Source organism: Taurulus bubalis (assembly GCF_910589615.1).
Source record: "Taurulus bubalis genome assembly, chromosome: 19".
Lineage (NCBI taxonomy): Eukaryota > Metazoa > Chordata > Actinopteri > Perciformes > Cottidae > Taurulus > Taurulus bubalis.
This window is the reverse complement of record NC_136607.1, coordinates 545,001-568,248: the sequence shown is the minus strand read 5'-3', so window position 1 is coordinate 568,248 and position 23,248 is coordinate 545,001. Positions and strand designations below refer to the sequence as shown.

Sequence of the window (23,248 nt, the reverse complement as noted above, 5' to 3'; positions counted from 1 at the left end):
AGAATAATAAGAAATAACATAATATAAGAAAACTAAGTTGTGAGCAGGAGCTACTGTAAAAGGCAGCCACTTGTGCGGCGCCGGAAGTATAAAAAAGAGATGAAAGCTGACCGGGAGCCTTGGATGAAGGGACGGGAGTTTGCAGCTTTTAATATAACAATTTCACTTAATTCTGAACTACTTACAAGAAATATGTCAAGAAACATATACAGCTGCTTTTAGCTCGGCTTTACTGACAGTAAATGACATGAAAAACATTCACTTATTTGAAATGATTTGTCTTGAACTCCATCTCTCTTGTCTCTCACACACACACACACACACCCACACACACACACACACACACACACACACACTCACCTGTGAGGGCTTGGACTTGCTGCGGACCGGCAGAGAATAAGCGCAGAGGAAAAGGTGCAAAGGCAAGACGCCGCAGAACAGGACCGACACAGTCAGCATCGTGTGTCCCGGTTCAGCTGGAGCAGCAGGAGCACCCAGAGCAGCAGGAGCACCCAGAGCAGCAGGAGCACCCAGAGCAGGGTGCTGTGTGCTTTGTCCTCCTCTAACTTCTCTCCAGCTCCCAGAAGCTGGCACGTGACTTAACCCTTTCTGTTCGTCCAGACGCGTAAGCACGAATAGAGAGGAAAGGAGGAGGCGACATGACTGGATGAGATGTAGCAGAGACAAGTAGAGGAGCCTATTCGATTCAATTCAGTTTATTTTGTATAGCCCAACATCACAAATACAAGTTTGCCTTGGAGGGCTTTACAATCTGTACACATGACATCCTGTCCCAGGACTAGGGATGGGTATCGTTTGTTTTTTTTTCGATACCGGTGCTAAACCGATACTTTTAAAACGATACCGGTGCTAAACGGTGCCTGAACCCATACTTTTTTATTGCCAAGGCAATTTCTTTTCTTCAAATTGAACAATATATTAACCTTTTAAAGTATACTATAGATATAAATAAATAAGTACAGACAAAACACTTGACTTCAAACTACAGCTTCAAACCTTTTAACTTCAAACTATAAAAATATATATTTAAAAAAAGAACAGACACAAGCATCATGGCCTGATGGGACCGTGTGCAACAGAACTCAGACTCTGTTGGATCCTAAAACTGCTGCTTTATGGACTACACGTCACCATTAATATCAACTGGAGAGATTTGTTCCATCAAGCCGAGGACGACGTTCAAAAGCTCGTGTCTGCAGCGATCTCTGTGTGTGGTGTGTGAGCGCTGGAAGCCCCGCCCCCCTTGAGCCCCTCTCGGTACCCAACCCTATACCAGGACCTCACATCAGATGAGGAAGAACTCCCCAAATAAAGATAGTAAAAACCCTTTCTCAGGGAAAAAAGAAAGAACCCTTCATAGAGCAACAGAGGAGGATCCCTCTCCCCGGATGGACAGAAGCAACAGATGTCATGTGACCAGAATGACCAACGTAACAGAGTTACAGTACATTACATGAATATGACAGAAATGATTCAGATAATGAGTAGTATACACATGGAGATGATCCAGATAACCACGATCCATGAAGCTGAAGGAGGTGGAGAGGAGGGGCATCAGCAGGGCCATGGCAGCTGGCAGTACCGGTTCCAGGACCGGTTCCAGACAGCCACGATCCATGGCAACTTGAGGTGAGCAGAGAAGTACTCGAGCCAAGTAGGCCGGTCTGGGTCTGGGTTCAGATCCTGGTCCAGAATCTGGGTCCAGAGCAGTGGTGGCCGTTGGGGCCTGCTAAGCCTTCTCTGTTGGCCTAACCAGAATCACAAAGTTGTAGCTATTTTATAATTTAATTGTTCACAAATACACTACATGTATTATAAATATTTGTCCCTATTAGCTTATTTTCTCATTGTACAGCTCCTGTCTTCCTCTGTTGCTCTGCTTCAGCCTGCTGCGCCTGAAGCTTTTTTTAAGGAGAGCTTTCATCCAATCATGTTTCACCTCAATGTCTCTATGGAAGCAGAGCGCTTCTAGCTGGTCTTTGCAAATTAAAGTACACAGAGACGTTATCGTTGATTGTCATAGTCTTCAACCAATCAGATCTTTAGTTTGACATGCTGGGCGTATTCTTTGACGTGCAGCGCCTGCATGCTGGCACTGCACGTATGATTGGTCAGTGGGCCAGCGTGACATTAACATGCGCTGTGATTGGTCAGTGGGCCAGCGTGTTTCTGTCAACAGAAAGCTAGCTAGCTGCTAGCAGAAGAGTTCACGCTGAATCATAAGAGAAGTTATGACATGTTTAGTGTTTCACTTGTTTTAACACTCAATGGCTGGAGGAGGAGGAGAAACAGACTTGGTGGCGGATTTACTTCACGCCTTTTCTCATGGAGGGTTGTATGTTTGTCAGTGACGATCCTCACTGGCGTCCATGAAGCGCACCGATAAACTGAACAACCACGTCATTGAACTGTTTGTTAACAAAGAGAGGCGGATGGACTTTGTCTTCATTAAGTGAACAGCATCTGGTGAGTGAACTGCTTTTTCTGCTTTTTGTGTTTGTTTTTTTCACCCCGCCGGCACACAACGCCGGCACCCACCTCCACAGAGCTAGCTCGTGAGCTAGCCTAGCCGCACCGTAGAGGTGGTGGGAGAGCGCTTGCTGCTAGACCTGTTTTCCATCGCACCTCCTCGGGTGAGCATGGTGGCATTGTCGGTGGGTGCCGGCGGTGAGCTAAGCGGGGTGAGCTAAGCGGGGTGAGCTAAGCGGGGTGAGCTAAGCGGGGTGAGAGGCGCGGCGGCGCGGGCAGGACATCAGGGAGTTTGGCTGCTGCTGCTGAGACGACCCTGTTTTACAGTGAGAGCTCTGTGAAGGGGATTTTGGAATGTTTCATGTAAATTTTATACCGTATGTCTGCAACAGCTGCTAAATTTAGAATCGGAAACATCCACAAATCAGCTGCACGGGTCAAAGTTGAGAAAAAAGTAACTGCTTATAACCCTAATTTGTTGGTAGTTAATACCATAAAGAACATTGTAACGGAGTGAGTGACATGTAACGTTAACCTGTAACGTTATAAGTGTTATTGTGACGTTGATAAGAAGAATGGTTATTGCATTTACTGAGTTCAGGAGGTCAGTGAAGGTCTCATTACCTGTAAAGCTGTGAAACCTGTCAATCATCCTGCTACCTGGGGGGACTGGCAGAGATGCTGTTGCTGTGCTGCTAGTCTGTGCATGTTCAGAGACCGTCTAGCTCGAATAATAAATAAATCCAAACAAACAAGATATCGTCTCGTAGCTTTCTTACCAAGGGACAATATATTTCCAAAGACTAATCTGACTTGTCTAATCTGATGTGCATTGAAGAGACAATAATTCATCCAGAAGGAGAGAAAGAAGAGGAGAAGAGGAGCTCAGTGTATCCTAAGATGTCCCCCAGCAGTCTAGGCCTATAGCAGCATATCTAAGGGCTGGACCAGGGCAAACCTGAGCCAGCCCTAACTATAAACCTGAACCAGCCCTAACTATAAGCGCCATCAAGGAGGAAAGTACTATGAGCTCTATAGTGGGGTAATACGGTACTATGAGTTCTTTAGTGGGGTAATATGGTACTATAAACTCTCTAGTGGGGTAATATGGTACTATGAGTTATCTAGTGGGGTAATATGGTACTATAAACTCTCTAGTGGGGTAATATGGTACTATGAGCTCTCTAGTGGGGTAATATGGTACTATAAACTCTCTAGTGGGGTAATATGGTACTATGAGTTTTCTAGTGGGGTAATATGGTGCTATGAGCTCTCTAGTGGGGTAATATGATAATATGAGTTTTCTAGTGGGGTAATATGGTACTATAAGCTCTCTAGTGGGGTAATATGATAATATGAGTTCTCTAGTGGGGTAATATGATAATATGAGTTTTCTAGTGGGGTAATATGGTACTATGAGTTCTCTAGTGGGGTAATATGGTACTATAAGCTCACTAGTGGGGTAATATGGTACTATAAGCTCTCTAGTGGGGTAATATGATAATATGAGTTCTCTAGTGGGGTAATATGGTACTATGAGTTCTCTAGTGGGGTAATATGGTACTATGAGTTCTCTAGTGGGGTAATATGGTACTATAAACTCTCTAGTGGGGTAATATGGTACTATGAGTTCTCTAGTGGGGTAATATGGTACTATAAACTCTCTAGTGGGGTAATATGGTACTATAAACTCTCTAGTGGGGTAATATGGTACTATGAGCTCTCTAGTGGGGTAATATGGTACTATGAGTTCTCTAGTGGGGTAATATGGTACTATAAACTCTCTAGTGGGGTAATATGGTACTATAAACTCTCTAGTGGGGTAATATGGTACTATAAACTCTCTAATGGGGTAATATGGTACTATGAGCTCTATAGTGGGGTAATATGGTACTATGAGCTCTATAGTGGGGTAATATGGTACTATGAACTCTATAGTGGGGTAATATGGTACTATAAACTCTCTAATGGGGTAATATGGTACTATGAGTTCTCTAGTGGGGTAATATGGTACTATGAGCTCCTTAAGATATGATGGTGCATCACCAGTTAAGACTTTGTAGGTAAGGAGAAGGATTTTAATTGTGATCTCGATCTTACAGGAAGCCAGTGGAGAGCAGCCAGTACAGGAGTAATGTGATCTCTCTTCCGCGTCCTCGTTAGTACACGAGCTGCAGCATTCTGGATCAACTGGAGAGACCCAAGCGATTTACCGGAGCAGCCTGATAATAAGGAGTTACAGTAATCCAGTCTTGAAGTAACAAATGCGTGAACCAGTTTTTCTAGAGTTGTTACATTTATGTGCAATACAATGCAGGAGCAATATGTTCATTGTTAAAAAAAAAAGAAGACGACGTAATTAGCCTGTAGAACAAAATGACCAAAACAATACATTAAACCTACAAACAAACAAATGCACATAGGCTCATGGAAGATCAGTTGTCATCGTGTCAACAGGGGGCGGTGTTGCTTTTGCCCTGCACACAGCGTCAAATTGACTGGATATAATGCCATTATTATGATTATTTCGAAATAAAGGTTTAAAAACAGCCACTGGTGTTTTATTTAAGGTTTTCCTCATCAAAAGTTGGGATAAAATACATCAAATATCTCATTTTGTATGCATACTTGACTTATAACTTAGTTATTTATTAATAGAGGACTATTTCGTTGTTGAAGACTTTTATTTTGAAGGTTTGTACAGGATGTGAGTAACTAAGTCTAAGTGACTTGACACCGGTGATGAAAGATGAAAATAAAAGGACTGATGGGAAAACCGGAAGATGGCAGTAATGCAACAGAAAGGATGCAAGCTGCCGTTAAAAACCACAGAAGAAGAAGAAAATGAAGGAACGGTGAAGAGGAAGAAGAAAAGGAACTTACGAGCTGGCTACTACTTTAGCTCTGGGTCTAGCGTTGTGATAATGGCGCCTCTAGACCTCGACAAGTACGTTGAAATAGCGAGACACTGCAAATACCTGCCGGAAAATGACCTAAAGGTGAGTTTAAGAGTCTGAAGTGAACGTAGACTACGGTTTGGTCATATCAGTGGACGCAAACGACAATGTTTCTTCATCAAGCGTGGCTAACACCTAGCTGCTAGCTAACGATAATAGTTGCTACTGAGGTAGAAAGGCTTGTTATGTTTATGCTTATTTGACCACTGATGGAAGTCATCGCCGGCTGTCAGTCTGATGGAAACCAGGACAGGGAGTTCATAAAGGACGCTGTAGCTGTCCACGTTAGCTAAAGCTACAGCTAGCTCCAGCGTTAGCTCGCGGCTAGGCTACATGCTACTGTCGGTGTGGACATGGGAGCCACGGCAGCCCGGTCCCTCGGGTCCGGACCACCTCGTTACCCACAGAGACTGTTGGGGCCATGTTGAACCCTGCTGCTCACTCTTATGAAGGTCACGTTACATAAACAATGAAGTGACGTCATTGTTTATCGCTTAAACCAGAATCTGCCACAGAAGAGTGTCGGAGCTTAATGTGACTGTCATCTCCAACCTGATCGGGATGTGTTGATGTTCTGTAGTCCTGTCTTTTGATCTGTCACTACAGCCCGCAGAGCCAGACCTGTACCTCCAGTTCACTGGCTTCATATGTCTGCATTGCTCTGGAGAAGGAAGACACTAGTTGACTGTCTAACGACCTGCTCTCTGGTCTTTACCTACTGGGAGACAGCAGGTCTGTGAGCTCTTTCAGTCTGCATGGAAATGATCAGATCAATTAACTTCAACGCAGGTTGTACAACAACATGCAGTGTAGAGCGTTTGCTACACAAGAATAATCATGACAAACAAAAACAATGAATTAATTTGCATCAGGAGCAATAAAATACTTCTCTGTGCAGATATTATGGCAATACGACATTTTTACATTTGCATATTCAACATCAGGGAAACATTGTCCCTCAACGTTGGTTGTGTTTGAGCACCACGTGTCAGTGACGTAAACAGAGGCCAGTTTCACACGGATAACTCTGTTCTGCCGTGAACACGACCACCGACTCTGCTTCTTCCCCCTGAGCCGACTGACGGCAGCGTGATGCCGCCCCGGCGTGACGTCGCCTTTTACGTTTCCTTTTACTCGGCGACCCTGCTAACTGGTGACTTTCAGCCCAAAGCGTCTGGCTGTCACACGACAGCTGTTGACAAGAGGAGAACACGTGTCTGTCCTTGTGAATGCCTCACTGTTACACTAGTGTATCATAAATGTCGCTGTCATCTGGATTGCCAAACTTAGTTTTTAAGATTGAAGAGCTAAATTTGATTGTTTTTTATTTCCTCACATCATTTCTTCTCGTGGATAAAACGGACCAGTCGGTATGTTATGAAGCTGTATCGTAAGACTGACTACTAACTATTGTCATGTTTTACTTTTGCAGAGATTGTGCGATTATGTATGTGATTTACTGCTGGAGGAATCCAATGTGCAGCCGGTCTCTACTCCAGTCACTGTGTGTGGAGACATTCATGGTCAGGTAGGACAACTGACTCCTCCTCACAGGATGACACATGAACCCCACTGTTACCAAGTGTCTAACATGACTGAGAATACAGCCTGAAGATGAATTATGGATAGATGTCCCAGTATTGTTGCTTATTTTGAAAATCATTTGTATTAAGTTAGTGGCTGTTTTGTATGGTAATGTTTATGGTAATGTGTCATAAGTGGACATGCACATTCTGACTGTATTAGTAGGGTGAGGTACCTCATTTCATTGTCATTGATGATCTGGCCCCACTCCTTTTTATTGTTTGACTTTTAATGCTTAAAAACATGGAGACAGTCCATGTTGGGCGATGCAGCCCAAACCTTCTTGGTAAAGATAAATATCACGATATAGCATGTTTTATGGTATTTATTAGTCTAAATGAAATGAGCACATGGTTTGGTCTACTCTTGTGAATTAAATACATCTTTACTTTCTCATTTAATTAAGAACTTCAGTGCAAAATGATCAGATTGATTGTGTATCACAATATCTTGATTTATATAATTGTAATCATGATATAAATGATCATATTGAATTTTTGACAAGCCCAGGTACATTATTTGTTGTATTGCTAATAGTGTGGCACTTTTGAACAATCATTGTCTGTTTTGTTTTTTGTGACTAAAGAATAAATTGGCTTTATGGTTCCCGTCTAGTTTTATGATCTTTGTGAGCTCTTCAGAACTGGAGGCCAAGTTCCAGACACAAATTACATTTTCATGGTAAGTGTGTGATGTTCTTGCTTCTCCTAGCAGGTGGTTGTTGCACTGGGTCCTAGCATGATGACGCTAACACACCAGATCCCATCTTCACGTTGAACACTAAAGTTTGGGATAGTTCTCTTTGCTTGGCGTTCACTGACGGCGTTGTCTTCCCCTCCTCCAGGGAGACTTTGTAGACAGAGGATATTATAGCTTGGAGACGTTTACACATCTGCTAGCTTTGAAAGCCAAGTGGCCGGATCGCATCACACTTCTCCGTGGAAACCACGAGAGCAGACAAATAACACAAGTGTACGGCTTTTATGGTAAGTTTACACGCTTCACTGCTACTTTTATACATGCAAATGTTTTCTGTTTCACAAGCTCATCCAACCATGTTGCATGTATGTCTTGCTTATTTTTAGATGAGTGCCAAACAAAATATGGAAACGCAAATGCCTGGCGGTATTGCACTAAAGTGTTTGACATGCTGACTGTGGCGGCTGTAAGTTACTCCTGTTCTCTCACTTTGATTACATGAAGACATGACTCTCTACGTAGCTAGAATGTGTTCACGCCATGATCCCTTCTCTCCCATAGCAACGCTTCAGAGATATAAAAGGTTTTGCATCAGCCAGTCCTTTATAACATGTTTCATGTCTGTGGAGCTTTTAAATGTTGCTCCTTTCTTCCAGGGAGAGAATTAAAACTTGCTCAACACGGCTAATGCGTAATAATAATAATAATAATAATAATAACAATAATAATAACAATAATAATAATAACACGTCTACGCTGATTTTAAACTTAAGTTTAAAGTTTGAATGGTGTTCAAATCTGAAGAGTTTGACCTTGGGGTGCTTTCATGAGCTGAAGTGGAAGTCTGACAACGTGACGTTCATAAGCTGTGATGTTTGGAAACAGGGAATACACATGAATATCATGAAGACTTTAATATTGAATGGTCAACAATAATGAATCTACTGGAAGACCGTTTTAGATAAACCACAGAACAAATACACAGCAGTCTGTGCTGAACTCTCATTGGATGATCAGGGTGTTCGTAAACAAAGTAGATGATAAAGAAGTACTCTGCAAAGTGGAACATGTCAGATATTGAACATAATAATGACGACCAGTGTGGGAGGTCACAGACCACAAGACCAGTTGTATGCTTCTTTATAAGATTTAAAAATGCATGTTAACAGAAATAGGTTATGACCCCTATTGCCTGAATGCACCACAGTTTAATTATACAAGCCTTATGCATCATCATCAGAGCGAACCACCAACACGCGTGTGCGGAGAAGGTCTTGGCTGAACTTGAGTGGAACGATCTGCTTCCTGCTCCTCAACGACTTATATTAGCAACAGAGAGCAGCGTCTGTTTATCTGTGCAATCGCTTTCACAAGTGACCGATCTCTGGATAATCCCTAGACGATCAACCCGGAGGCCTGTCTATTTGACATGGATAAGTGTAAAATTCAAGGTTTTCTGTTTGTTTTCAGCAACTGCCAACACTACGAGCACCCACAATGCATTAGTCTGAGACAACAGGTAGCTCGGTCACTTGTTTTAGCAGAACCGCGGCTGTACGTCGGGTGAAAGGAGGACTGCTCGCATCCTGGCATTTGTAAAATGCAATGCCACTCAAATCTGACCTATCCAGTAGCCTAAACCAGAAGCAAGACGTGTTTAATGTTGTATTTGTTGTAGCTAGATAATTGAAAGCGTCTTATTGAACCCAAAACAAAAGGAAGCCTTCCGATTGGCCGGACCCAGGCCCACCTAGGCAATGGTGCAGGGTAAGGGCAAGAGACGCTGTATCATCAGATCAACTAGAACCTCTCTGTCCATCAGAACTTAATGTTTCCCAACAAATGTTCATTGACATATTGTTAGCGTCTCATCATTGTCATTCTTGCACAAGCGGCGCTTTTTACATTTTACATATCTATTGGAAAGTTGTTCTTACATTGATTTGAATTGCCGTTTTCCTCAATTCATACAGCAATAGAACAGCGCTCTAGTTTTAGTGTAGATCGTCAGATTGGCTTTACGAACACCTTTAAACCTGATTATGATTTGGGTCACATTTAATGTGATATTTCCAGAAGGGCCAGGTGTCTAATGCCATCTGTCTAACCCCAGTTGATAGATGAGCAGGTCCTGTGTGTCCATGGTGGTCTTTCACCTGACATCAAGACGTTGGACCAGATCCGCACCATCGAACGCAACCAGGAGATTCCCCACAAGGGGGCCTTCTGCGATCTGGTGTGGTCGGATCCAGAGGACGTGGACACCTGGGCGATCAGCCCGCGAGGTGCAGGCTGGCTGTTTGGCTCCAAGGTTACCAATGAGGTAACGTTTAAAACCAATCGATGCGGAATGTGAACATCCGTATCGCCAGTCGATTGAAAGTAATCCTTGTATTTTGTCACAGTTTGTGCACATCAACAATCTGAAGCTCATCTGCCGTGCACATCAGCTGGTTCACGAAGGCTACAAGTTCATGTTTGACGAGAAGCTCGTGACCGTGTGGTCGGCGCCCAACTACTGCTACCGCTGCGGGAACATCGCGTCCATCATGGTCTTCAAGGACGTCAACAGACGAGAGCCCAAGCTGTTCCGCGCTGTGCCCGACTCGGAGCGCGTCATACCGCCCCGAACTACGACCCCCTACTTCCTCTAATGACCAGAACCCTCCGAGAGCTCGGCTCCAAAACTTAATAACATATTTTTAGAAATGAACGGAAGTAAGTTTTAGGTCCACAGCATCTTGAGTAGCAACGGGTTCCTTGTGAGGCTCCAGTCTGTTTGCGCCTCACTTGTTCTGTCGTTAAGGAAAACTAGCCCCAATGAGAAAGTGATACCTTTTTAAATGTCTTCAAATTTTAATAAGAAACTGTTGACTGGTTTAATTTTGATGTTATGTACCCCACTGAAGCAAATAAAACATTTAAACTGGTGGTAACTGCCAATAATACATGTTCAAATAAAGTGATAAAAAAAAAAAATATATATATATATATATATATATATATATTTTTTTTATATATATATTTATTTATATATTTTATTTATTTATTTTTATATATTTATTTATATATTTTATTTATTTATTTATTTATTTTATTTGTGTCACAGTTTGGTCTCATGGTTGCCTTTTGAAAGACCGGACTAGTTTCCTCCTTTTAGGATGACGGCTCTGTGAACAGCTGTTGAGTTCTGTCTGTTAAGGGTTAGTTTTCTTTTCGATGTTCTTCATCTTATGGTGCGGCAGACACTGTTTTTGTACGATAATAGTTACTGCAACATACAGAAGAACTGTATTCACGTGAGAACATTCTTTAGCAGTTTTCCTTCATTACTGAGATCTTGGTTGCCGGTGTGAATGCAGAATCAGCGTTTCAGCTACTGAAACAAAATGTATAAACATCTCATGTTAATGGTTTTCATATCGATGTACACTTTTCTCTAGTGGGGTAATATGGTACTATAAACTCTAGTGGGGTAATATGGTACTATGAGCTCTCTAGTGGGGTAATATGGTACTATGAGCTCTCTAGTGGGGTAATATGGTACTATGAGCTCTCTAGTGGGGTAATATGGTACTATGAGCTCTCTAGTGGGGTAATATGGTACTATGAGCTCTCTAGTGGGGTAATATGGTACTATGAGCTCTCTAGTGGGGTAATATGGTACTATAAACTCTCTAGTGGGGTAATATGGTACTATGAGTTCTCTAGTGGGGTAATATGGTACTATAAACTCTAGTGGGGTAATATGGTACTATAAGTTCTCTAGTGGGGTAATATGGTACTATAAACTCTCTAGTGGGGTAATCTGGTACTATAAACTCTCTAGTGGGGTAATATGGTACTATGAGTTCTCTAGTGGGGTAATATGGTACTATAAACTCTAGTGGGGTAATATGGTACTATAAGCTCTCTAGTGGGGTAATATGGTACTATAAACTCTAGTGGGGTAATATGGTACTATAAACTCTAGTGGGGTAATATGGTACTATGAGCTCTCTAGTGGGGTAATATGGTACTATAAACTCTCTAGTGGGGTAATATGGTACTATAAACTCTAGTGGGGTAATATGGTACTATAAACTCTAGTGGGGTAATATGGTACTATGAGCTCTCTAGTGGGGTAATATGGTACTATAAACTCTCTAGTGGGGTAATATGGTACTATAAACTCTAGTGGGATAATATGGTACTATAAGCTCTCTAGTGGGTAATATGGTACTATAAGCTCTCTAGTGGGTAATATGGTACTATAAGCTCTCTAGTGGGGTAATATGGTACTATAAACTCTAGTGGGGTAATATGGTACTATAAACTCTAGTGGGGTAATATGGTACTATAAACTCTAGTGGGGTAATATGGCACTATAAACTCTAGTGGGGTAATATGGTACTATTAGCTCTCTAGTGGGGTAATATGGTACTATAAACTCTCTAGTGGGGTAATATGGTACTATTAGTTCTCTAGTGGGGTAATATGGTACTATTAGTTCTCTAGTGGGTAATATGGTACTATAAACTCTCTAGTGGGTAATATGGTACTATAAACTCTCTAGTGGGGTAATATGGTACTATTAGTTCTCTAGTGGGGTAATATGGTACTATAAACTCTCTAGTGGGGTAATATGGTACTATAAACTCTCTAGTGGGGTAATATGGTACTATAAACTCTAGTAGGGTAATATGGTACTATTAGTTCTCTAGTGGGGTAATATGGTACTATGAGTTCTCTAGTGGGGTAATATGGTACTATGAGCTCTCTAGTGGGGTAATATGGTACTATGAGTTCTCTAGTGGGGTAATATGGTACTATAAGCTCTCTAGTGGGGTAATATGGTACTATGAGCTCTCTAGTGGGGTAATATGGTACTATGAGTTCTCTAATGGAGCAATATGGTACTATAAACTCTGTAGTGGGGTAATATGGTACTATAAACTCTCTAGTGGGGTAATATGGTACTATGAGTTCTCTAATGGGGTAATATGGTACTATAAACTCTCTAGTGGGGTAATATGGTACTATGAGTTCTCTAATGGAGCAATATGGTACTATAAACTCTCTAGTGGGGTAATATGGTACTATAAACTCTCTAGTGGGGTAATATGGTACTATAAACTCTAGTGGGGTATTATGGTACTATAAACTCTCTAGTGGGGTAATATGGTACTATTAGTTCTCTAGTGGGGTAATATGGTACTATTAGTTCTCTAGTGGGGTACTATGAGCTCTCTAGTGGGGTAATATGGTACTATAAGCTCTCTAGTGGGGTAATATGGTACTATGAGTTCTCTAATGGGGCAATATGGTACTATAAACTCTCTAGTGGGGTAATATGGTACTATAAACTCTCTAGTGGGGTAATATGGTACTATTAGCTCTCTAGTGGGGTAATATGGTACTATAAACTCTCTAGTGGGGTAATATGGTACTATGAGCTCTCTAGTGGGGTAATATGGTACTATAAGCTCTCTAGTGGGGTAATATGGTACTATTAGTTCTCTAGTGGGGTAATATGGTACTATGATCTCTCTAGTGGGGTAATATGGTACTATAAGCTCTCTAGTGGGTAATATGGTACTATAAACTCTCTAGTGGGGTAATATGGTACTATAAACTCTAGTGGGGTAATATGGTACTATAAACTCTAGTGGGGTAATATGGTACTATTAGCTCTCTAGTGGGGTAATATGGTACTATAAGCTCTCTAGTGGGTAATATGGTACTATAAACTCTCTAGTGGGGTAATATGGTACTATTAGTTCTCTAGTGGGGTAATATGGTATTATTAGTTCTCTAGTGGGTAATATGGTACTATAAACTCTCTAGTGGGTAATATGGTACTATAAACTCTCTAGTGGGGTAATATGGTACTATTAGTTCTCTAGTGGGGTAATATGGTACTATTAGTTCTCTAGTGGGGTAATATGGTACTATAAACTCTCTAGTGGGGTAATATGGTACTATAAACTCTCTAGTGGGGTAATATGGTACTATAAACTCTAGTAGGGTAATATGGTACTATTAGTTCTCTAGTGGGGTAATATGGTACTATTAGTTCTCTAGTGGGGTAATATGGTACTATGAGCTCTCTAGTGGGGTAATATGGTACTATGAGTTCTCTAGTGGGGTAATATGGTACTATAAGCTCTCTAGTGGGGTAATATGGTACTATGAGCTCTCTAGTGGGGTAATATGGTACTATGAGTTCTCTAATGGAGCAATATGGTACTATAAACTCTGTAGTGGGGTAATATGGTACTATAAACTCTCTAGTGGGGTAATATGGTACTATGAGTTCTCTAATGGGGTAATATGGTACTATAAACTCTCTAGTGGGGTAATATGGTACTATAAACTCTCTAGTGGGGTATTATGGTACTATAAACTCTCTAGTGGGGTAATATGGTACTATAAACTCTCTAGTGGGGTAATATGGTACTATAAACTCTAGTGGGGTATTATGGTACTATAAACTCTCTAGTGGGGTAATATGGTACTATAAACTCTCTAGTGGGGTAATATGGTACTATAAACTCTAGTGGGGTATTATGGTACTATAAACTCTCTAGTGGGGTAATATGGTACTATTAGTTCTCTAGTGGGGTAATATGGTACTATTAGTTCTCTAGTGGGGTAATATGGTACTATGAGCTCTCTAGTGGGGTAATATGGTACTATAAGCTCTCTAGTGGGGTAATATGGTACAATGAGTTCTCTAATGGGGCAATATGGTACTATAAACTCTCTAGTGGGGTAATATGGTACTATTAGCTCTCTAGTGGGGTAATATGGTACTATAAACTCTCTAGTGGGGTAATATGGTACTATTCGTTCTCTAGTGGGGTAATATGGTACTATTAGTACTCTAGTGGGGTAATATGGTACTATGAGCTCTCTAGTGGGGTAATATGGTACTATTAGTTCTCTAGTGGGGTAATATGGTACTATTAGTTCTCTAGTGGGGTAATATGGTACTATTAGTTCTCTAGTGGGGTAATATGGTACTATAAGCTCTCTAGTGGGGTAATATGGTACTATTAGTTCTCTAGTGGGGTAATATGGTACTATGAGCTCTCTAGTGGGGTAATATGGTACTATGAGCTCTCTAGTGGGGTAATATGGTACTATGAGTTCTCTAATGGGGTAATATGGTACTATGAGCTCTCTAGTGGGGTAATATGGTACTATGAGTTCTCTAATGGGGTAATATGGTACAATAAGCTCTCTAGTGGGGTAATATGGTACTATGAGCTCTCTAGTGGGGTAATATGGTACTATTAGCTCTCTAGTGGGGTAATATGGTACTATGAGTTCTCTAGTGGGGTAATATGGTACTATAAACTCTCTAGTGGGGTAATATGGTACTATAAGTTCTCTAGTGGGGTAATATGGTACTATGAGCTCTCTAGTGGGGTAATATGGTACTATAAGTTCTCTAGTGGGGTAATATGGTACTATGAGCTCTCTAGTGGGGTAATATGGTACTATGAGCTCTCTAGTGGGGTAATATGGTACTATGAGTTCTCTAGTGGGGTAATATGGTACTATGAGCTCTCTAGTGGGGTAATATGGTACTATTAGTTCTCTAGTGGGGTAATATGGTACTATGAGCTCTCTAGTGGGGTAATATGGTACTATTAGTTCTCTAGTGGGGTAATATGGTACTATTAGTTCTCTAGTGGGGTAATATGGTACTATAAGCTCTCTAGTGGGGTAATATGGTACTATTAGTTCTCTAGTGGGGTAATATGGTACTATGAGTTTTCTAGTGGGGTAATATGGTGCTATGAGCTCTCTAGTGGGGTATTATGATAATATGAGTTTTCTAGTGGGGTAATATGGTACTATAAGCTCTCTAGTGGGGTATTATGGTACTATAAACTCTCTAGTGGGGTAATATGGTACTATAAACTCTCTAGTGGGGTAATATGGTACTATAAACTCTAGTGGGGTATTATGGTACTATAAACTCTCTAGTGGGGTAATATGGTACTATTAGTTCTCTAGTGGGGTAATATGGTACTATTAGTTCTCTAGTGGGGTAATATGGTACTATGAGCTCTCTAGTGGGGTAATATGGTACTATAAGCTCTCTAGTGGGGTAATATGGTACTATGAGTTCTCTAATGGGGCAATATGGTACTATAAACTCTCTAGTGGGGTAATATGGTACTATTAGCTCTCTAGTGGGGTAATATGGTACTATAAACTCTCTAGTGGGGTAATATGGTACTATTCGTTCTCTAGTGGGGTAATATGGTACTATTAGTACTCTAGTGGGGTAATATGGTACTATGAGCTCTCTAGTGGGGTAATATGGTACTATTAGTTCTCTAGTGGGGTAATATGGTACTATTAGTTCTCTAGTGGGGTAATATGGTACTATTAGTTCTCTAGTGGGGTAATATGGTACTATAAGCTCTCTAGTGGGGTAATATGGTACTATTAGTTCTCTAGTGGGGTAATATGGTACTATGAGCTCTCTAGTGGGGTAATATGGTACTATGAGCTCTCTAGTGGGGTAATATGGTACTATGAGTTCTCTAATGGGGTAATATGGTACTATGAGCTCTCTAGTGGGGTAATATGGTACTATGAGTTCTCTAATGGGGTAATATGGTACAATAAGCTCTCTAGTGGGGTAATATGGTACTATGAGCTCTCTAGTGGGGTAATATGGTACTATTAGCTCTCTAGTGGGGTAATATGGTACTATGAGTTCTCTAGTGGGGTAATATGGTACTATAAACTCTCTAGTGGGGTAATATGGTACTATAAGTTCTCTAGTGGGGTAATATGGTACTATGAGCTCTCTAGTGGGGTAATATGGTACTATAAGTTCTCTAGTGGGGTAATATGGTACTATGAGCTCTCTAGTGGGGTAATATGGTACTATGAGCTCTCTAGTGGGGTAATATGGTACTATGAGTTCTCTAGTGGGGTAATATGGTACTATGAGCTCTCTAGTGGGGTAATATGGTACTATTAGTTCTCTAGTGGGGTAATATGGTACTATGAGCTCTCTAGTGGGGTAATATGGTACTATTAGTTCTCTAGTGGGGTAATATGGTACTATTAGTTCTCTAGTGGGGTAATATGGTACTATAAGCTCTCTAGTGGGGTAATATGGTACTATTAGTTCTCTAGTGGGGTAATATGGTACTATGAGCTCTCTAGTGGGGTAATATGGTAGTATGAGCTCTCTAGTGGGGTAATATGGTACTATGAGTTCTCTAATGGGGTAATATGGTACTATGAGCTCTCTAGTGGGGTAATATGGTACTATGAGTTCTCTAATGGGGTAATATGGTACAATAAGCTCTCCAGTGGGGTAATATGGTACTATGAGCTCTCTAGTGGGGTAATATGGTACTATGAGTTCTCTAGTGGGGTAATATGGTACTATGAGTTCTCTAGTGGGGTAATATGGTACTATAAACTCTCTAGTGGGGTAATATGGTACTATGAGCTCTCTAGTGGGGTAATATGGTACTATGAGCTCTCTAGTGGGGTAATATGGTACTATTAGTTCTCTAGTGGGGTAATATGGTACTATTAGTTCTCTAGTGGGGTAATATGGTACTATAAGCTCTCTAGTGGGGTAATATGGTACTATTAGTTCTCTAGTGGGGTAATATGGTACTATGAGCTCTCTAGTGGGGTAATATGGTACTATGAGCTCTCTAGTGGGGTAATATGGTACTATGAGTTCTCTAATGGGGTAATATGGTACTATGAGCTCTCTAGTGGGGTAATATGGTACTATGAGTTCTCTAATGGGGTAATATGGTACAATAAGCTCTCTAGTGGGGTAATATGGTACTATTAGCTCTCTAGTGGGGTAATATGGTACTATGAGTTCTCTAGTGGGGTAATATGGTACTATGAGTTCTCTAATGGGGTAATATGGTACAATAAGCTCTCTAGTGGGGTAATATGGTACTATGAGCTCTCTAGTGGGGTAATATGGTACTATAAGTTCTCTAGTGGGGTAATATGGTACTATGAGCTCTCTAGTGGGGTAATATGGTACTATAAGTTCTCTAGTGGGGTAATATGGTACTATGAGCTCTCTAGTGGGGTAATATGGTACTATGAGTTCTCTAATGGGGTAATATGGTACTATGAGTTCTCTAATGGGGTAGCTCTCTTTCCAACTGCTGTAAGTCTGCAAATGTAATGTGGTACTAATAAAGGATTTTTTTCTTATCTTAAGTATCAATATTTGAATATTTTAAATTAACCAACAATTTGGAAATTTGAGGATCAAAATAACATAATTTTGCAAATGTACCTTTGCTTGATTGTTGCTCTGCCGATACATCTTGACCGTTGGAGCTACAATACGTGTCATATTTCACTAATGAAACAGGATCACTCATAGTTACTTATTTAATAAAGATGGGCGTTTTATCAGCGGGGAAGCCTTTAGTTTGAAAATATCGACCCGGAAGTAGCTAGCCAGTTCTCGTGGAGCGGTGCCAGCCGCTGTCCTCGCGCTGTCTCCTGCCTCCTGCCTCCTGCCCCCTGCCTCCTGCCTCCTGCCTCCTAGCCTGTCACAGGACGTCTCTCGCGCGGGTCGGGCTCCTTGCCGGCGGTCCAGTGTCTCACGCGCAGGGAGGAGATGCCCAGAGAGGCGCGTGTCAGCCGCACAGCCCCGTGAGCAGACCCGGTACCGACCCGGTACCGACCCGTTCAGCACCGCGAGCCGGCCGGCGAGGAGGTAAGGAGACCGCGAATGACGCGAGCAGAGGCGGGGAGGCGCCTCTTGGTTATCCGCACATGAATATCCAGAGGTTCGCTTTGTTGGGACGTTAATGGGGAATGGTGTCCGCTGTGTGGGGCTCGAGCCTTTCTTCTCCTCCAGTGAGCTCGTGCCGGGTTCAGCCCGGCGGAACCAGCCCGGCTCCGTTACATCTGGTTAGCTAACTAGCTGTTAAATACAACACATATATAACACAACTCCTCACGGAGGAACGGCAGCGGAGGGATTCCTCTGCGTCTCCATTCATGTGTGGAGCCGCATTCTAACGAGGATCTATTTCGTGTAATTAGAACGTTCGTTAGTTTTCCTCCAATCAGCGTCGCGGACGTGCTGTTACGTCAGAGGTCTCTCTGGAGCCGCACGAGCGCTGCTGGAGGTCTGAAGACATTCTGGACCCTGCAGAGACAGCGGGTCCGTCTGGAGCCGCTCATCAGCGTATTACTGAGGAGGCTGCAGGTCTGAGAGGAGGCCATGTTCTCTGCTCCTCTAGGAAGACACTGTCAGCCATTACTATTGCACAATCATGTCCATTTGCAGCTAATTATGTTTCATGAGACACGCCAATAGCTGCAGCAGCGTTCTTACGTCATGGAGTTTAAAATGTTATTTCCAGGCCTGGAAAAGTCCTTGAAAAAAAAAAATCCAAAAAGTTTAGTAAAAGTCATGTAAATGTGTTATATTCATGTGTTCATGTAAATGTGTTATATTCATGTGTTCATGACGTTCATTTACGCTGAGTTTGAAATAATGAATATGCTTTTAAAAGAAAGACTCAAAATATAAGCAGGCATACATACAGGCATCTATATAAATGTTTATTCTTTTAATCAAACTATTGTCTCATTCATTTGAGTCATTTAAGGTTTACTGTATGCTTTGTATTCTCATTGTTAGTTTAAATACTACATTTACTCACTTTCTACTGTTTACACCCAGACTTCACTAAATGCTTGTGATGACATTTGGTTAAAGTCATGAAATGCATAAGTCACAATGTGTATGAACCCTGCTCTCTAGAGAAAGGCACCACATCTATTGTTAGTCATTATTATGGCACAATCAAATGTAGTTATTTTCCATGAGACACGGCTATCGCTGCACAGTGTGACCTTCCTGTGCGACGCCTTGACCTGATCCACATCCATCTCATTAAGCTGGAAGTCACACTGTGAGAGTGAAATCTGGGACATCCCAAGTCAACCTACAAAAGGTGACCATGTGACGCTTCTCCATAGTTTCTGATTTCTATTCATATTTAAGTAGGGCGCCAGTAAGACACTCATATCTGCATCCAGCAGCGTCTGTTTAGTGGTAATAGTTTGGTTCTATTTGGAACCAGAGGTGGGTTGTTGGGTCTGGTTGTAAGCATTTATAACTAACCCCACGTTCTTTAAATGCAGTATCTCTCCTCAGTCCATCCAGTAATATGCTCTTCTGTGTGTACCAGGTGTGAGAAGTGGTGTCATGACGGGAGCTGAGACTGAGGAGGATATTCCGTTAGGAGAAAGGAAGACGGTCACAGACTTCTGCTATCTCCTGGACAAGTCCAAACAACTCTTCAATGGGCTGAGGTTAGTTTCACTTTCAGTTGTCTCCTGTCGGCTGGACTTCTGCAGTGGAGCGTTGACCTGCAGTGACTGGTTGTAGGAAACACACAGGAATGATGAGTATTTATGGGAGTGGACAGAGGAAGTAGTGGGGCCTTGATGTGAGGGTGTGGAGGTCAGGCGGGTCAAGGTTCACTTAAACAAACTAAGCACAACCATTAGGGCTGCACCATCGGTGCATTGATCAGTGTGACACGGTGAACCATGAGGCATGGAGACAGGTCCAGGGCTGGAGGTGTGGTCCAAACATTCTGATATGTCATCTATTATCACGAAATATCTAATGATAATAATGCTCAATTTACTCTTTAAGACTCTTTGAGGCTCTTTGAGACTCTTTGAGGCTCTTTGAGACTCTTTAAGACTCTTTGAGACTCTTTGAGGCTCTTTGAGGCTCTTTAAGACTCTTTAAGACTCTTTGAGGCTCTTTAAGACTCTTTGAGACTCTTTAAGACTCTTTAAGACTCTTTGAGACTCTTTGAGGCTCTTTAAGACTCTTTAAGACTCTTTGAGACGCTTTAAGACTCTTTAAGACTCTTTGAGGCTCTTTGAGACTCTTTGAGACTCTTTAAGACTCTTTGAGACTCTTTGAGGCTCTTTAAGACTCTTTAAGACTCTTTGAGACGCTTTAAGACTCTTTAAGACTCTTTGAGGCTCTTTGAGACTCTTTAAGACTCTTTGAGACGCTTTAAGACTCTTTGAGGCTCTTTGAGACTCTTTGAGGCTCTTTGAGGCTCTTTGAGACTCTTTAAGACTCTTTGAGGCTCTTTGAGACTCTTTAAGACTCTTTGAGACGCTTTAAGACTCTTTAAGACTCTTTGAGGCTCTTTGAGACTCTTTAAGACTCTTTGAGACTCTTTGAGACTCTTTGAGGCTCTTTAAGACTCTTTGAGGCTCTTTGAGGCTCTTTAAGACTCTTTAAGACTCTTTGAGGCTCTTTAAGACTCTTTGAGACTCTTTAAGACTCTTTGAGGCTCTTTAAGACTCTTTGAGACGCTTTAAGACTCTTTAAGACTCTTTGAGACTCTTTAAGACTCTTTGAGACTCTTTGAGACTCTTTGAGACTCTTTAAGACTCTTTGAGACTCTTTGAGGCTCTTTAAGACTCTTTAAGACTCTTTGAGACGCTTTAAGACTCTTTAAGACTCTTTGAGGCTCTTTGAGACTCTTTAAGACTCTTTAAGACTCTTTGAGACGCTTTAAGACTCTTTGAGACTCTTTAAGACTCTTTGAGACTCTTTGAGACGCTTTAAGACTCTTTAAGACTCTTTGAGACTCTTTGAGGCTCTTTAAGACTCTTTGAGACTCTTTAAGACTCTTTAAGACGCTTTAAGACTCTTTGAGACTCTTTAAGACTCTTTGAGACTCTTTGAGACTCTTTAAGACTCTTTGAGACTCTTTGAGACTCTTTAAGACTCTTTGAGACTCTTTAAGACTCTTTGAGACGCTCACGGACGAGTCATGGTAAACCAACATCCAGAATGCAGGCCTAGCCAGGAGGCGGTGGAAAAGAGCTCAACAGCTCACTAAAGATTTGCTGAATTCATATTTACACCATCAAGCCAGGGGCATTGAACCCATGAGGCGAAGCATTCTTTGGTGAATCAAGGCAAGATGTGCAAAATAAAAAGTTCAAAAAATAAATAAATAGAGGCTATACCAGAGGTGGGCAAACAACAGCATTTTAATCCGGCCCGCCGAGTATTATAATTATTATAACATTAAAAAAAAAAAAAAAAAAAGTTATAGTAAAGACCGCTGTAGCGCTTCTCCGTTCCCAAGTTCAGTTTCCCGAAGCACGATGACCACAACAGACCAGCGCTGATGTTTCTTCATGCTTATTTACTGCACAGCCTCTTTCAGGCTTCTGGTGTGTTCTGCAGCAGCAGAAAGACCGCTGCTGCGCACACGGCTCTGCTGCAGAAGAACACACACACCAAAAGCCTGAAAGAGGCTGTGCAGTAAATAAGCATGAAGAAACATCAGCGCTGGTCTGTTGTGGGCATCGTGCTTTGGGAAAATCAGGTCGGGAGCAGAGAGGCGTTCCAGCAGTTTGTAGCGCCGTGCGGACCGCTGCCTGCCGAGTTCTGCTGGACGAGAGCGACACACAACACTTGCTGTGCTGCTGGTCCATTCCACCCCTCCCCCACTGATCCCACAGACAAGGCCACACTTTTATTTTTATTACCGTAATATACCGCAAAACACTGAAAAGCTCCACTTCTTAGCGGTCAGAATCCTTTTTAATTATGTCGTAAAGCGTTAACTTTAGAAGCATTACGGTAATATGAATCACTTTCTGTCGCCGGAGACAGGGTTTGTACTCCAACAGGTTTAGAGTTGTAAAATGAACTGACAGCTGCATGCAGAGTGTTTTTCCTCAGTATAACTAACATAACTAACCACATTCCACCCTGCGCTCATGTCACGTGACATATAGGGTTCTGTCTGTCAGCCTCCTGCAGTGATCCCTTCTGTCACAATGAGTGGACCCAAGAAGAGACAAGTCCACAGTGAGTGCAGAGTCTTTAATGAGTGGACTGCTCAGTACGTTTTCACCGAAGTACGATCAGAGGCAGTATGTCTTATTTGCCAAGAAACCATTGCAGTATTCAAAGAATACAATATTAGCCGCCACTTTTCCGCCAAGCATGCTAACTATGCTAGCCAACAGTCAACGACAGAACGGGCGGCTACTGCTAAGAGGTTGGCAGCCAATTTAAAGAGTCAGCAAAATAATTTTCTCTGCAAACTGCTACACAAGAATCAAGCACCAAGGCAAGTTTTTTGCTAGCATTCAAATTAGCAAAAGCCAGCAAGCCTTTCTCTGAAGGAGAGTTTTTGAAAGAATGTATGGTAGAAACAGCAGGTCTCTTATGTCCAGAGAGCAAAAACTAATTTGAAAAATGGAGTTTATCACGCAGAACAGTGACTCGGCGTGTAGAACAAATGGATGAAGATTTAACCAGCGAGTTGAACAAAAAAGCTGAGTCATTACGTTATATTCTCACACCGCCCCCTGCCGGCCTCGCCGTCCTCCAGTGTAGAGCCACGGGTCTCACACCGCCCAGCACCCCCTGTGGCGGACCACAGGCTCCCCACCTTCCCTTTGGCTCCAGTGATCTGTTTTACCAGATACTCTCATGT

General features: G+C 41.9%; 3 protein-coding genes across 4 annotated transcripts in view; 2 read left to right on the top strand and 1 right to left on the bottom strand.

The window, feature by feature from the left end:
- LOC306751295 (stromelysin-3-like) overlaps positions 1 to 459 on the bottom strand; it is a gene marked incomplete at both ends in the record, with an annotated part of 28,132 nt that extends 27,673 nt beyond the window's left edge. Inside the window, one exon of the mRNA XM_079234856.1 lies at positions 361 to 459. Coding sequence (XP_079090982.1) covers positions 361 to 459 — 99 coding nt within the window. The remainder of the gene's footprint in view (positions 1 to 360) is intronic.
- Positions 460 to 5,334: 4,875 nt separating this feature from the next.
- On the top strand, positions 5,335 to 10,664 carry ppp6c (protein phosphatase 6, catalytic subunit). Of its 2 annotated transcripts, XM_079234691.1 has the most exons (7): positions 5,335 to 5,489; positions 6,880 to 6,975; positions 7,647 to 7,712; positions 7,876 to 8,017; positions 8,117 to 8,196; positions 9,844 to 10,053; positions 10,136 to 10,664. In XM_079234691.1, the coding sequence occupies exons 1-7, from the start codon at positions 5,415 to 5,417 to the stop codon at positions 10,382 to 10,384; spliced, it is 918 nt and encodes a 305-aa protein (XP_079090817.1). In that variant the 5' UTR covers positions 5,335 to 5,414; the 3' UTR covers positions 10,385 to 10,664. The 2 variants fall into 2 exon arrangements, with proteins under 2 accessions (XP_079090817.1, XP_079090818.1); XM_079234692.1 differs by lacking the exon at positions 7,647 to 7,712.
- Positions 10,665 to 19,959: 9,295 nt separating this feature from the next.
- The window catches only part of scai (suppressor of cancer cell invasion), a gene marked incomplete at both ends in the record, with an annotated part of 26,227 nt that continues 22,938 nt past the window's right edge, over positions 19,960 to 23,248 (top strand). The window contains one exon of the mRNA XM_079234701.1: positions 19,960 to 20,066. Within this exon, the coding sequence (XP_079090827.1) occupies positions 19,960 to 20,066 (107 nt within the window). The remainder of the gene's footprint in view (positions 20,067 to 23,248) is intronic.